This window comes from Hypanus sabinus, chromosome 4 (genome assembly GCF_030144855.1).
Source record: "Hypanus sabinus isolate sHypSab1 chromosome 4, sHypSab1.hap1, whole genome shotgun sequence".
Taxonomy (NCBI): Eukaryota; Metazoa; Chordata; class Chondrichthyes; order Myliobatiformes; family Dasyatidae; genus Hypanus; species Hypanus sabinus.
In genome coordinates this window covers 157,546,317-157,563,079 of record NC_082709.1, presented here as the reverse complement: position 1 = coordinate 157,563,079, position 16,763 = coordinate 157,546,317, and the positions used below count along the sequence as shown (strand labels likewise).

Below are 16,763 nucleotides of genomic sequence, written 5' to 3'. Positions count from 1 at the left end.
AGATGACACTAAAATGTGTGTTATCATAGATAGTGAAGATAGCTATCTAGAATTAGATGGTATCTGGGTAAGCAGGCTGGGGAATGGCAAATGGTTTAGTTCAGATAGGTGAAAAATATTGTCTTTTGCGAGGACAAAGGAGGATAGGGCTCTCACAATGAATGGTAGAGCCTCCAGGAGTGTAGTAGAACAAAGAGTCCTCGGATTACAAGTACATGATTCACTAAAAGCAGTATCTCAGGTGGGCAGGATGGTGAAAAAGAGCATTTAGCATGATAGCATTCATGTGCTCGAACATTGAGTATGGAAGCCAGGATGTTATATTGCAGTTGTGTACCGTATTGCTGCCCTAAAATAAACTTCACAGTGTAGGTGAGTGATAAACATAGTTTTTATTCTGATTTGGAGTAATGCTTTTAAATGTGGTCATCCTGCTATAGGAGAGATGGTATTGATCTGGAAAGGGTGCAGGGAAGATGTACAAGGATGTAGTCAGGATTTGTGTGACTGACATAGAGAGAGCTTGAACAGGCTAGGACTTTATTCTCTGAAGTGTAAAAGAATGTGGGGTGATCTTCTAGAGATATATATAGTCATGAGGGCATAGAGAGGATGAATGCATATAATCTTTTACTCTAGGTTAGTGAATCAAGACATAGAGGTCATAGATTTAAGGAGAAAGGGTAACACACACAAAATGCTGGAGGAGCTCAGCAGGCCAGGCAGCATCTATGAAAATAAAATACAGTCGGCGTTTCGGGCTGCGGCCCTTCAGCAGGTTTTGGGTGTCAGCCCAACATGTCAACTGTATTTTTTCTCCATAGACACTGCCTGGCCTGCTGAGTTCCAGCATTTTGTGTGTGTGTTGCTTGGGTTTCCAGCATCTGCAGATTTTCTCTTGTTTGTGATAGGAAAAAGGGTATCTACGCTGAATTGATGTATCTGAGACAAAGTGCTTGCTTCCTTTCATATGAGTCTGTTTCTGTGATCTTATTTTTACTCCAGCTATCTATCCATCTACATCTCTTCCCTGTAATATGATTTTACATCTATACTCTGAGATAACTTTGAAGGTTCAGTTCTTTCCTTCATTTTTGACCTTCTATCTTCCCATCTGGCAAGATACTGAACAACTCCCTTCTGGTATTAAAATACCTGCATTTTCTGAGGCTTCAATTTGGTAAGTTAAGAAGATGAACGTTATGTACAAATATAGTTATTTTACTAAAATATTCCTTTCTACAGTTTGGAGGTGAAACAGATGGAACATGGAAGAAATATCCAGATCCAAAGTTTAATCACACAGCAGAGCAGCTAAAGGAGGAAACTACGTCATCTTGGACTGACAGTCTTTTAAAATGTGGCTATCAAATTCACAGCTTCACCCCTGAAGAAAGATCAGAGGGTGTGGCTCTGATCAAAATGATTGAATGGCCAAAGCCTCCCAGCCCTAATGTGCCTTTTCAGAAAAGCAGTGACCCATCACATGCATATTTTGTTATTTTAAATTCCGGAAAGACTGTCTATGTTGGAGATCAGTTACAGGTGATGGTGCGTATGTATGATTTTGAAGGAACTCCGAAGCAGTACGGGGGTGACTATCTCCAAGCCCGGATCCACACTCCAGAGTTGAAAGCTGGTTCGGCAGGAATGGTTACAGATCACCAAAATGGAACTTATCACATCAATTTTACCTTATTCTGGCCAGGAGAAGTCCATGTGTCTGTTTCTTTGGTACATCCCAGTGAAGGGGTTCAAGCCCTTAAAAGAATACGGAAGGAAAACCCAGACAGAGTGTATTTTAAAAGCACTTTCAAATCGGGGAATACCTTGCAGACCACTGTGTGTAATTTCTGTTTGTCTCAAACTAAACCACTCTGTAACTTTACTGATCTCAGAACTGGGGAGCCCTGGTTCTGTTACAGACCAGAGAAGCTACCCTGCTCATCTCGTGTCAACCATGAGATGGGAGGTTATAAGAAGAACCTCTTAATTGGAGAAGAATTGCATTATTTACAAAGGTATGGTTATCATTCTCATTAGATACTGGCATTCATTTTCTTCACATCTATAAACTGATTTCATGAACTAATCAAATTAATTTCTTTAAAAGAGCAATGTGATTCATCTCTGTAAGCTGAAGCCATGCATCTGGCTGAAATTCTTATTGAGCTTAAGGAATACAAGGGGTGGCAGGTGCTGTAGAGATATTGATCTGTCGCTGCTGATGCACGGTCTCGGCCTGAAACGCTACCCAGCCCTCTGCCTCCACAAATGCTGCTTGGCATGCCCACATCCTCCAGCTGTTTAGTTTTTGCTTTCTTTTATCCCTTCTGAGGATGTGAGATTATTGTTGATCTGGAAGTATAAGCACTTTAATACGGAAAACCTCCAAAACTGTGGTGGTACTGGGCATAATCACACTCAGATTACGACAATCTGCCTACCACGAAATGTTGTAGATGGTCTGTAAAAACTAATTTCTATTGGCGCCTACTAATATCTGACCTGTTGCAAGATTCATGTGGTAATCCTGTAGTCTGAAACCCAAGCAAGACTTGGTTCCATTGCCAGCCTTTGGGCATTGGTGGTTAGATTATTCGTAAATAGATGTGTCTTAGCAGAAGTACCCTTGACCCCTTCCATCACAATCGATGATTCACAGAATAAAAAACTGACAGTGTAGTAAATCACATACCTGTGATTCTGCAGATGCTGGAAATCCAGAGTAACACGCACAGAATTCTGGGAGAACACAGCAGGTCAGGCAGCATCTATGGAGTGGAGTAAACAGTCATCATTTCAGGCTGAGACCATTTATCAGGACTTTCTATCCCTGTCCAATGCCTCGGTAAAGCTCATGAAGTTGTGGTCACTGACTCTGAATTGCTTTTCCACTGAGAGATCTCCCACCCGACCAAATGTACTATGGCCACCTCTATCAGCCTGCATATGTAACCTGCAAGCAGTCCTTTCTGGATACATCTAACAAATTCCATCTCATCTAAACAATAAGATGCTGTCAATTAATATTAGGAAAGTTGAAATCACCCATGACAACAACCATGCTACTTTTGCAATTTTCTAAAATTTATCTCCTGATCTGGACTTAGTGTCTGTAGTGTTACTGGATGGCCTATGAACGCTCCTAGTAGAGTGATTGCTCCCTTCATATTCCTTACTTCCACCCACACTGACTCAGTGGACATCCTCCCTTTCTGCAGCTTTGAAACGATCCTTGATTAGCAATGCCATTCCCCATCTCTTTTACCTTCCTCCCTTTTGAAACAGCTAATTACATTCTGTAGCCATTTCCGACCTTTTGACAGCCAAGTCTCTGTAATGGCCGTAACATTGTAGCCCCATGTATTAATCAATGCTCTGTTCATTACCCTTGTTCCTCATATTTCTGTCACTAAAATAGACACATTTCAACCCATCCAACAGACTGCATTAATACCCTATTCACTGCCTATCCTTTCTCACAATCGCTCTGCACACTGAATCTACCTTTACAACAACTGCCCCATCCTCTAATTTATCATTCAGGTTCCCATCCCCCTACCAACTCATTTCAACCTTCTCCAACTGCTCTAGCAAACCTGTCTGCAAGGATATTGGTCGTCCTCAAGTTCAGAAGTAAACTTTCCTTTTCATACAGCTCATACCTTCCCCTGAAAAGAACCCATGATCCACAAGTCTGAAACCCTGTCCCCTACACTAGTTCTTCAGCCACATATTTATTTGCCAAATCACCCTAATTTTACCCTCACTGACACATGGCAGAGGCAGCAATCTAGAGATTGTCATCCTTGAGGTCCTGCTTTTCAAGTTCTTCCTTAGATCCTCATATTATTTCTTCAGGACCTTATCCCTTTTCGTAGTTATGTCATTGGTACCACAACTTCTGGCTTTCACCCACCCCCTTGAATTAACAATCAGTTGTTGCTGGCTCTGTCTTTAGGTAACAATATGCTCAAATGATAAACTATCCTCTTTTATCTCTATGCTTCCTACAAAATTAAACATTTATATATGTCACATTTCATGGGTGCAGTAGATTAAGAAACAATAATATATTTTCAGCCAAAAAAATATCAAGAGGCCAATATTACCCAAAGATCAAGGTTATGTAATTGTAAAGCCTTCACCTCATTCAGGTAAGATAATACTAATATACTGACTTAACAAATTAGAGATTTGTGTACGAGGGGTTATGTTAGTAATGTGGGAGTAGTTCTTCCATGCTGAAGATTCTCTTATATCCTAAACTGAATTTAATATCTTACATAGATTTTTATTAATTTTAGTAACATATTAGAAAAAAAACTGTATTTTGTTTGTTTCAACTCTTACACCCGTGGCCCCCTCCTTTTTGAGGATCGCAGGATCACTATTGATTCAGGTCAGGAGACCCAGGAAATGAGAGAGAGTCACGCAGATTCCTCAATGTTTGGAATGTGTCCTGGGCCTCCAAGAGACAATGCCACGGTTAACGGCCATTATCTCTTGGAGACGAAATTGTGTATTGAATACAGTACGATTCATCGAAGCCCCCAGGCAATGAACCGAAGGGGGTTGGTGGAGGGATTGCATCACCCCAACCTGATTGACATCTGAGACCCTGTGAGTCAGGATAAAAGAGGGTCTGGGGAACTGCCCCTTCAGACGTACCAGAAGAAATGCTAGAACTCCTGTAACAGCGTAATAGCGAAAGCCGGTGGAAAAGTCCACGTGCATCCTTTTCCATTTGCCTTGGAATTGGTGGGCCTTTACCATGGAAGCAGGGCTTTAGCTAACAACAAAGGGGAAATCAGCCCCGACGACTCTCGAAGGATTGACATCATAAAAGGAATGGGCAAGTTAAACCTCCGTCTTTCTCTCCAACTAAAACGCTGCAGCTTGAATGAACTTGAGTGACTTTTATATTTCCATCGGACAATACATTATCCCCTAGACAACAATAGAGCTATTTCTTATTGATTATTATTATACCCGCGCTTTTCGATTTAGTATTGAAGACGTATATTATCTGCATGTTTGCATTGATATTATTTTTGCGTATTTTTATCAATAAATACTGTTAAAAATAGTACCATCAGACTTCAATGGAACTCTCTATCTTTGCTGGTAAGTGACCCAGTTATGGGGTACGTAACACAACATGAATTTACTTGGTTGTTCAATAGAAATCGGATTGTGTTGATGAATTTGCTTTTCTTAATGTGGAAAATTCTCAAGTGCTTGAAGCTCCATATGTTATCCTGATCCTAATTTTTAATTTAAATAAGTTGTCTGAATATCTATGCTCTCTATGAAGTATGAAGGAATACTGCACTTTTGCAGATGCTATGCATTAAACTGGGGCTGGCTCTATCTCCTCAGGCAATTTTAGCATCCCAAAGCATATGTTCAAAGAAGAGGAGGGGAATGGTTGTTCAGACACTTTCAGCCAGCATTACTCTGACAGATTGTCTGGTCATTATTGGAGTACATTTGTTGGTCTTTGCCAAATTAACTCTCAATTTTCTCATTTTACAATGGTGATTGCACCCTTCTTAAAGTCCCTTCGTTAGCTTTAGATTGCTCTGAGAGACACTGAAGTGAACATGAAAGATGCATTTGAAATTCACGTCATTTTTTTTACTACATTGACATATCAAGCACAATTTTTAGGAGCTTGTTTACTTTCTATGTTATTCCATCTAAATCATTTCATTTCATTTTCCCACATGTTGCCATTGCTTATATTCCTTCTTGGTAGTCCCCAACTTGATGGTATAAAGATCGAGGTCTCGAATTTCTGGTAATTGCTCCCCCTTCACCATTCCCATTTTCTATTTCCATTTCTCACCTTCTCACCTTGTCTTCTTACCTGCTCATCGTCTCCTTCTGATGCTCCTCCCCTTACCTTTCTTCCATAGTCTTCTATAGTCTCCTATCAGTCTCCTACCACCATGTACTTCTTCCTCCCCCCTCCCTACTTTCTTACACTGACTTCTCCCCTTCCTTTCTAGTCCTGAAGAAGGGCCTCAGCCTGAAACATAGATAGTTTACTCTTTTCCATAGAAGCTGCCTGGCCTGCTGAGTTCCTCCAGCATATTGTGTGTGTGTGTTGGTTTGTGTTTCCAGCATCTGCAGATTTTCACATGATTTTCATTACTAATTTTCTGTCTAATATTCTCTTGAAATTTGACATTAATGCTTTTAAACAGTGGATTATAAATCAAAGGTATTGTACTTAAATTTCTCTCTCCTAATTTTTAGGCAAAAATCTCAGTGAATGTCTCCCTGGCAAGCCATTCCTTTCACCAGCTGGATTTTATTATCAGGATAAATGGATATCAAAGACCTGTAGGCTTCAAAACTTTGACACACCAGCAAATGTTATCAACTGTCTTCGTGGGAAAGTTGTTTATATCTTTGGAGATTCCACTATACGCCAGTGGTTTGAGTATTTGATACATTTTGTACCAGGTCAGGATTCCCATTTCTCATTATTCATTGTAGTCTAATGCTTTAAGCTTTATATTTACTCCAATTCATAATAAAGTCTGTGTTCTTCTCATGCAACTTACACTTTCTTGCATATGAACATTTTATGCTTCTTGAGAATGAATAGCGTTACCATTTCTCCAAAAAACACCTCAGCTGCAAGGACACGTAAAATCTCTGAATTATACAAAATAGGCAATAATACTTCCACACAGAAAAAAATATCTGACAAATATTATAATAAAATCCACCAGTTAAAGGTAGACAATTGGAAAATTTGGGTGTGCATGCAAATACGGCTCATCATGAATCCACCAATCTCAGACTTGCACAGTGGGAGGAAAAGCTGTAATAATTCATGGAATTCAAAGTGCTGACAATTATGAGGTATTTTTTCAATAAAAGAAATGTCTTCAGTTTGAGCTTCTCCAAGGACAACCATATTTTTTGCCTGTCCAAATTACATCAATGGATCTTATTTGATTCTAGCCGGGTAATAGCTCCCAGAAATACTTACAAAGGTCTTAATGTATGGTCAGTTGAGAGCAATGCTTGAAACAAGTCAATTATGTTCTTGCTAAATATACCAATCACAACATCTGGGCTAACAGTAACAGAAAGTAGCAAAGCCTACAAAAAAGTAGTGGATATGGCCCAGTCCATCACATGAAATGACTTCCCACCATTGAGCACGTCTACACAGAGTGCTGTTGAGGGAAAGTAGCTTCCATCATCAAGGAACCCCACCATCCAGGTCATGCACTCTTTTCACTGCTGCCATCAGGAAGAAAATACAGGAGCCTCAGGACCCACACCAACAGGTTCAGAAACAGTTCTTAATCCTCAACTTGAGAGGATAACTTAACTCAGCTTCACTCACCCCATCATTGAACTGGTCCCATAACCTCTGGAAACCTTTGCTTTCCTTTTGTGTTTGCACAGTTTGTTGTCTTTTGTATATTGGTTATTTGTCCGTCCTGTTAGATGTGGCCTTTCATTGATTCTGTTGTGTCTCTTGTAGAGGGGGTAGTGGTGGGATGCATTCCGAGAAGATAATCCATCTCACAGTCTTCCATAGCATGAAGCTGTGACCACCTGCACATGCATCAAGAACCTACATTGGAAAATAATGTATTTATTTATTTAGTGCCTTCCTTAAATAAATTCCATGAGAACAAATTTCCTACTGTACCTCAAAATATTGAATTGTGATTCATAAAGTCTATAAAGCCAAATTTACATTATTCAAATGGTTGTAACATGGAGGTCACCTGTGTACTTGGAATTAGAAGAAGGAAAAGTGGTACAAATCATGATTGAAAGCTCTTCATCCCAATGTATGCATCATTCATAACAAGTGATTCAGCACAGAGATTCATCTAATAACTTTTACCGGAAAATGATTGTAAAATGATCATTGTTTTTAAATATTCCATGATGCTTAACTTCAATGGTCATGTGCACATTCAGATCTGTCTAACTGTAAAGGGCCCTTTAAATTTATTCTTTATTTTCTTTTTCTTAATAACTGTTTGATAAAGCTGAAATTGGTAACATATTTTAATATTTTATGCTTGTGTGTGATTTGTCATTTCTTGGTGATGGTTAATTCTGTATGGGCAGTATTTATGCAGTATTTGCTCATGTCCGGGTTCTGTTAATCAGAATATCGCAACTCCCCTGTTTGGTTAGGCTCCAATCATACAGACTCTAGACTTATATTGTTATAAAGTTGGCCTCTTTACTGCTAACTCACATGGCAGTTAGCAGATTTAGTTATCACATCAAATTTGTATTGGAGCCCGGTTAGCGGGTTACATTTGTGGGAGCTTGTCCAGGATTCGGTGAATAATATGTGAGTGCTGTTTAAGTATTGATTAAGTGGTTTGTGTATTTAAGCCTGTGTCAGTGAAAGTGTTGAAGGTACTGTAATTGGGATGCCACAGGAATTAAGGTATGTTGTGATTTGGAGAGATTATCCACAAATAATACTTGTGTTCTGAGCAGGGTGGATATTCAAAGTCCTGATGAACTGCTAATTAGAGTACAGAGTTCTGTAAAAGTATTGAGGAAAGTCACATTGGTTGGAAGGCAGTTAGATCAATTGGCTGGTAAGAATGTCATGTTAGTCCAGACTAGTAGTGAAATAACTGAAGTTGCACTGCCTGGAGAGGGCCACCCTTACTTTTAGAGAAGTGGCCATGTAGCTGAGGGTAAAAACGTTAACGATGAAGTGTAAGTTGCTGAGAGTGAAGACTTTAAAGACAAGTTGATCTCGTTTCTGCAAAGTGAGAGATAGAAGTTGTCTGATGTGAAAGGTGGAATAGGTCCTTCTGCAGTTGAATTAAATTCTGAGCTGGTTTCAACAATTACTATTGATAAATGCAACACATACCTGTGGAGACTCAAAGACCATAGGTTGAGAGTGTTTTCTGGAGTCAAGCCACACAGATGGGAGTTTTGCAGGATGGAGTGAAAAACCTGCAAGCCGAGGTTTCTTGGTTGATGTCGGCTAGTGCTGCCACCAAGCGTGACAAGTCCAATAAGAAAGTGAACCCACCAGTAGGATGTACTAAGCAGAGAGCTGCTGCTGACAGGGGCTCTGGGCGAGGGAAGCGACCAGTATTTTACGTTGCCACTATGGTGAGGATGGACATTTCAAGCAGGAGTGTAAGGGAAAGAAAACCTTTGGAAAATAACTTTAAACTTGCTTAAACAGAAAAGGAAGTCAGGAAGCTTCAGAGAGACCCAGTACAGGAAGAACCTGGCACCTTGAAGAACGGGAGTGCCTCTCGTGTTAAAGCAATGTGCGCGTTTTCCACAGTGGGGAAATCAGAGGCAAGACTGTGGCAGGATAGAGCTGTGGATCATTTGAGAGCTTCTGGTTGTGCTATTCCACAGGCATATTGCAACTTAACTGCTCTGGATACAAAGCAGTTGCCTGCCTTGAGTCCTGTGGAATTGGCAGCAGCCCAACCCTTGTACAGTAAAGGTGCCATTTAGTCATCTGTTGCCCAAGGGAGTATGGCCCAACTTGAAAAGACAAAACACCCTACCAATGAGGGAATGGACCAAGCTGGAGTTGAGGAACCAAGTGTTATACAGGGTCACATCTCCTCCAGATAATCCCTGGCGTTCCCAGTGGTTTCAGCTAAAGATACGGAGCCGTGTTGTTCAACTTAGGAATGGTTAGTCAGCCAATCAGAGTGGTGGGATTGGGAGAAAGTTCTAGAGAGCTGGGCAGAGAGAGATTTATGACAGACAGTGGTGGGGGTTCATGGTCTTTTGGTGGGAAAAGCAGAGGAGAAGGTAAGGAAGCAGATATTGCAAGGAGTGCTTCACGAGATGGAGTCCAAGATGGGGAGTTCTGTCAGTGATTAGTGATGAGAATTCAAAGCTGTGAGTAATGGCCTCACCCAGCTTTTGAAGGAGATGAGCCTCCAATGGTCTTGTGCACATTTAGACTGATCTCACTGAAATGGGGCCTATTATTTTTGTTCTTCCTTTTCTTTCTCTCATTATCTGTTTGATAAAGCTGAGATTGGTAAATATACTTTCTTTATAATTTTATGCTGGTGGGTCATTTCTTGGTGATGGGTAATTCTGTAAGGGCAGCATTCACTCAAATCAAGGTTCCGGTAATTGAAGCATCCCAACTTTCCTGTTTTGTTGAACCAGAAATCATACTGACCCTAGATGTATATTGCTATAAAGGTGGCTTTCTCACCACCGAGTCACATGGCTGCTTACAGAGTTATCTACCGAGCCAGGTTTGCATCTGACCCTGGTGAGAGGGTTACACAATGATCATAATATAGAATTTTATATAAAAATCGCAAGTGATTTAACACAATTGGAAGGTGTCTTCTAGCTGAATATAGCAAACTGAACAGAGTCAAGGAAATGTTGGGAAAGGGCTTCACTGACTATTATAGGTTGTCCATGGCAAGAGAAAAAGAGTAAACACAAGCGATTTTGCAAATGCTGAATATTCAGAGCAACACACACAAATGGTTGGATGAACTAGCAGGTCTATGGAAAAAAATGGAAAGGAGCACCATGCAAAAGTTTGGGCATCCCAAGAGATTTGAGCTCTCATATAACTTATACCAAGGTCTCAGACCTTAATTAGCTTGTTAGGGCTATGGCTTGTTCACAGTCATTGTTAGGAAAGGCCAGGTGATGCAAATTTCAAAGCTTTATAAATACCCTGACTCCTCAAACCTTTTCCCAAAAAGCAGCAGACCTGGGCTCCTCTAAGCAGCTGCCTAGCACTCTGAGAATTAAAATAAATGATGCACACTAAGCAGGAGAAGGCTATAAGAAGATAGCAGAGCGTTTCAGGTAGCCGTTTCCTCAGATAAGAAATGGCAGTTAACAGGAATGGTGGACGTCATGTTGAGGTCTGGAAAACCAAGAAAATTTTCAGAGAGAACTGCTCGTAGGATTGCTAGAAAGGCAAAACAAAACCCTTGTTTGACTGCAAAAGACCTTCAGGAAGATTTAGCAGACTCTGGAGTGGTGGTGCCGTGTTCTACTGTTATTTTGAAACTGTAAAAGATGGAAATAAAAAAAGTAAACTTGCTTAAAATATTAAAGAAATGTGTCATCTTTAACTTCATGCCTTTTGAAGATCAGGTCATCTTTTACTCACTTAGCTATTCACAATAACAGAAATTTTGTCCGCGGTGTCCAAACTTTTACATGCCACTGTACTTGAAAAAGCTTTTAGTATCTACTTTGATCTTGTTGTTAGCTTGCTTTCAGATTTCATCTTTTCCCTCCTGATAATTCTTTTAGTTGCTCTCTGAGGTTTTTAAAAGCTTCCCAATCCTCTATCTTCTGGTTAATTGTTGCTTTGTTGTATGCCCTCTCATTTGCTTTACTTCCCTTGTCAACCACAGTTGTACTATTTTGCCATTTCAGTATATCTTCATATTTGGAATACGTCTATCCTCTTCCTTCCTCATTTTCCCCAGAAACTCACACCATTGTTGCTCTGCTGTCATCCCTGCCAGCGTCTCCTTCCAATTTACTTTGGTCAACTCCTCTCTCAAACCTCTGCCACTGAGATACAGTTATGTCAGACATTACATACTCCCTATCAAATTTCAAGTTGAACACAATCATATTATGATCATTGTCTCCCAGGGTTCTTTTACCTTAAGTTCCCTAAGCGCCACCAGTCCATTACATAACACCTAATCTAGTATAGCTGATCCCCTGGTAGGCTCAATGACAAACTGTTCTAAAAGGCCATTTTGTAGGCATTCAACAAACTCACTCTCTTGAGATCCATTACCAACCTGATTTTCCCAATCGACCTGCATGTTAAAATCTCTTATGACTATCATAACATTGCCCTTTTGACATACCTTTTCTATTTCCCATTGTAATCTGTGGTCCACATCCCATCTACTGATGGGGTTCTTTTACCTTTGCAGTTTCTTAACTCAACCCCCAAAGACTGAACATTTTCCAATCCTATATCACTGCAACATGACACGACCATTATTGCTCCAGGAGAGAAGCATTGACTTGCATGATGGTCTTCATATGGATCACACAAAGTGTGAACATAGAGGGGCTCATTGCAGGGAGGAGTACCTCTCAGCACAACACACAGACAAATGGCCATTTTCAGTGAGATCAGTCAAAATCTTATTGAATGACCAAACCGACTCAAGGTGCCAAATGGTTTAGTCCAGCTTTGATTTATTATGTTCTTTATTTTGTTATGAGTGATGAACAGACCTGATGGACAATGGGGTGCAGAGCTAACCATTCCCACCCCCCCCCCCCCACAGAACCACAAACTATTGCTGTTGCTATGCTGCTCATGAGAGAGAGAGATAAACACAGGCAAGAACATTTGCTACAGATAAGAGGGGGAGAGAGACTGTTGATTTACTGTACTATGACTCTTCCTGGATTATTTACCTTCTACTACAAGGACTTTACTTTGCTCGTTAACATTCCTCAGGAGATAGCAGGAGTGGCCTGATTTGATGGACATGGTCATTCAGAGTTGATGGACAGTTGAGACCCCGTGAGTGGGGATAAAAGACAGGTCTGGAGAGACACCCTTCAGACACACCAGTGAAAACTGACTGAGTATTCGGAACCCACAGAAAGGTGGGGGCTTCAGAGACCGAACCAGGATATCAGTCAGTAAAGCTCACAATGTTACAGCAGGGCCGGTGGGGACTTATGTGTGTGTCCACTCATGCCAGAGTGATGAGTCCACCACAGAAGAACAGACTAGCAGAAGGACAGAGGGGTCATAACTGAATGACCACTACAACACGACGGATTAAGAAAGAAATAGAAGGTTTGCCTGCTGTTGCTGTTACATTTCACTCAGTCTTACTCTCTCTAGCTCTCTCCAAAAATTTCAATACAACAACCATAACCACCTCAGCATTTATGAACTGAACTGAACTCTATACTTTCCTATGACAGTTCATTTACCCCTAGACATCGATAGAACTTGTTTATTATTATTATTATTCCTACACTTTTAGGTTTATTACTGCTAACTTGTTTTATATGTATATTTACATTTTTGATATTGTATTGTGCAGTTTACTAATATGATTATTATGATATGATTTATCATATGATTTAGTTTGGTACCACCAGACTCCAACGGATTCTTTCTTTGCTGGTCAGACACCCAGTTATGAGTACGTAACAGTTTCCTGCAGGGAAGACTTCACATCACAGGGTAAATGGTTTATGCAGCAGCCTAGAGAAATAAATTAACTAGTAACTGACCTGTAGGGAGTTGATTCCTTTAAATGGTACAGGTAGAGGTCCCTTCCTCCTGTTGAGCATGTGTTGCTCTATATGTAGTTAAAGTTTAAGCCAGAATTTGAATTTCAATTGAACAGTGCTGTAATCATGCTGGTAAATGGCATGTTCTACTAATTCAATAAACGTACTTCCAGCAGACATTCATTGCTGCCCAACAACTTCAACCTGACTGCATCTTTAGTTGTTCTGCCTGGAAATAGTCATGCTCACTGCCTCTTCCATTCTGAGAATCTAAGACCTCTCAAAAGCAGATGTAAAAATCTGAATTTTACACGACAGAATTCCATGAGATGCATGCATGCAAAGTTCAGCATCAAATCATTGTATTATTTCAATGCACTAAGTATTACCACAAACAGAAGGTAACAAATGATTGAAATTATTTTGAATTTGGTTTAAATTAATTATTCACCAATGACATCCTCTGTGAAAGTTGCCATGGTTGATTAGTTTTTGACAATGTATTTCACTCCATAATTCATCCTAGCCATGTCTCATCCTTGGCAATCCAACCATAGCCAGAGTACTTACAACACTGCAGTTTCTCTTTAAATAACAACTATATAATTGTGGAATCTTTCTGATCGCTGTCATTGACCATCTTTGTCTTCAACAAGAGGTACATTGGTGAAATTTTCTGAAGAGATGACATGAAGTTTAACATCACTGCTGAAGATCAATGTTTTCAGCCTCTCCAGTACTGGACATAGAATGAAAGGTGTACAGTACTGTGCGAAAGTCTTACGCATGTATATATAGCTAGGGAGCCTAAGATTTTGCACAGACAGACAGACAGACAAACAGACATACTTTATTGATCCCTAGGGAAATTGGGTTTCCTTACAGCCGACCAAAAATAGTGTAGAAATATAGCAATATAAAACCATAAATAATTAAATAATAATAAGTTATTCATGCCAAGTGGACATAAGTCCAGGATAATTGGCTCAGTGTGTCTGACACTCCAAAGGAGGGGTTGTAAAGTTTGATGGCCACAGGCTGGAATGACTTCCTATGACGTTCAGTGTTACATCTTGGTGGAATGAGTCTCTGGCTGAATGTACTCATGTGCCTAACCAGTACATTATGGAGTGGATGGGAGTCATTGTCCAAGTTTGCATGCAGCTTGGACAGCATCCTCTTTTCAGTACAGCATACGTTGCCTTTCTAGTTACTAAATAGCACTTACTACCACTGAGCTAATATTAAGTACTCTTAACCCAGCACTCCAAACAACCTTCTGTGTTAAACAATATACAATACTCTGCAGAAGTCCTAGGCACCTGAGGTATATATTTAAGCCTAAGACTTTTACACAGCACTGTAGCTCTAGTTTGACACAATGATCTTTTAATGGTTATGCTGGTAAAATATTGTTTTAGTTGTCACTTAATAAATTATTACTCAGAATTGTTTAAATCATTTTCTCTTCAGGCCTCAGAAAGTTCGATCTGGGCCACTCATTGAAAACTGGACCCCATCTTGCCCTGGATGTGGACAACAAGATCAAGATAGATTATTTTGCGCATGGGAAACCAATACGCATCCAGCCTATATCGAGTCAGGACCTGCAATTCATTGCAAATAAATTGGATGACATTCAAGGAGGAAAGAACACAGTTATAGCCTTCACGATCTGGTGCCATTTCAATACTTTTCCGGTGGAGCATTACATCCGACGACTACAGAACATTCGGAGGTCAATTCTACGCTTGCTGGGTAGAAGTCCTGATACAGTAATTGTAATAAAGACAGCCAATGTTCAGGCCCTTTCACACTGGGTTAGTCTCTATAATAGTGACTGGTTCTCCTACCAGCTTGATTTAGTGATGAGAAGGATGTTTGAGGGCGTCAATGTGGCATTTGTGGATGCATGGGAGATGACTCTAGCCCACTATCTGCCACATGAACTACACCCCAAGGAAATCATCATCAAGAATGAAGTATCTGTGTTCCTTTCATATGTGTGTCCTTTGAAAAAGGGTTAAATGCTACCTGAACCTTTTTCATCCTGAGAATGCTATATGTTTATAATTTGAATTCCAAGAACATTTTTTTTTAATTATGTCATTCAGGTCCTTTAAAATATCAAAAAAATTGAAAACTCTTCCCTTTCTGTTCTGATTTTAAAATTAATCATTTTCCACATTATGATCAGGGCTTAGGTGAAACAATAGGAGTGTGGGACATTGTGAATCTATTGGGAAAAAGTAGCTGAATCAAGTAATACAGAATGGAATCAGAATCAGGTTAAGGTTTATTATTACTGAATCATGATGTGAAATTTATTGTTCTGTAGCAGCAGTACAGTGCAAAGACATTATTTTATAAATTACAAAATAAATAAATATTGTAAAAAGAATAATGAGGTTATGATCAAAGACTGGATGAGTGTGGCTCTTTCGGCTTCTGTACAGTACTGGGTAAAAAATCTTAGGCACATATATATTGCTAAGGGGCCTTTTGCACAGTACTGTATTTCTCAATGAGGAGCATTGTTAATCTGGAGGGAGCAAAACATGTCGGGAATGGCAAAGGTGGAGTCCCACAGGAGAGGTGTGGGACAGGTGGCAGAGAAGGAGTTCCGGGGGCGTTGGTGCAGGTGCAGATACACACAGACCTGAGACACCAGGCAAAGTCATTTGATTCCAAACAATTGTTTTATTGATCATCATAAAATGTCTTTCTGGTGCTTCCTTCTCCCTCCTTTTTCCCTTCACTTTTTCCCAACCACGATTCCCCTCTCCCTGTCACCTTCCCATTCTCAGTCCACAGTAGAGACCCATATCAGAATCAGGTTTATCAGCATTCACATGTGTTATGATTTTTTTAATGTGTGACAACAGTAGAGTGAAATACATGAAATTACTAGAGTTCTGTATAAAAGTCTTAGACACCCTAGCAACATATAAGGCCATAAAACCAAAAGATATAGGGAAAGAATTAGGGCATTTGGCCCATTGAGTCTGATCTGTTATTTCAACATGACTGATTCATTTCCCTCTCAGCCCCAATCTCCTGCTTTTTCCTTACCTTGTATCCCTTCATGCTCTGACTAATCAAGAATCTTTCAACCTTTTCCTTAAATATACACAAAAACTTGGCCTCCACAGCCACCTGTGGCAATGAATTCCACAAATTCACCACCCTGTGGCTAAAGAAATTCTTCTTCATCTCCATTCGAAAAGTAAGTCCCTCTATTCTGAGACTGCGTCCTCTTGTCTTGGACTCCCCCATCATCCTCTCCACATCCGCTCTATCGAGGCCTTTTAACATTCGATGAATTTCATAGAGATCCCCCATCATTCCTCTGAATTCCAGTGAGTACGGGCGCAAGTCCATCAAAAGCACCTCATACAATTGGCCTTTAAAATATAGGAATTATTTTGATGAATCTTTCTTGTATATCTTCTTTCTTATATAATGGGCTAGTTAATGCTTAAACAACAAAG

General features: G+C 40.0%; 1 protein-coding gene across 1 annotated transcript in view; it reads left to right on the top strand.

Moving 5' to 3' along the window:
- The window catches only part of LOC132392378 (NXPE family member 3-like), a 131,214-nt gene extending 115,801 nt beyond the window's left edge, over positions 1-15,413 (top strand). The window contains exons 3-6 of the mRNA XM_059966198.1: positions 1,246-2,021; positions 4,087-4,160; positions 6,268-6,477; positions 14,746-15,413. Coding sequence (XP_059822181.1) covers positions 1,246-2,021; positions 4,087-4,160; positions 6,268-6,477; positions 14,746-15,299 — 1,614 coding nt within the window. The 3' untranslated portion in view covers positions 15,300-15,413. The remainder of the gene's footprint in view (positions 1-1,245; positions 2,022-4,086; positions 4,161-6,267; positions 6,478-14,745) is intronic.
- The last annotated feature ends 1,350 nt before the right edge of the window (positions 15,414-16,763 follow it).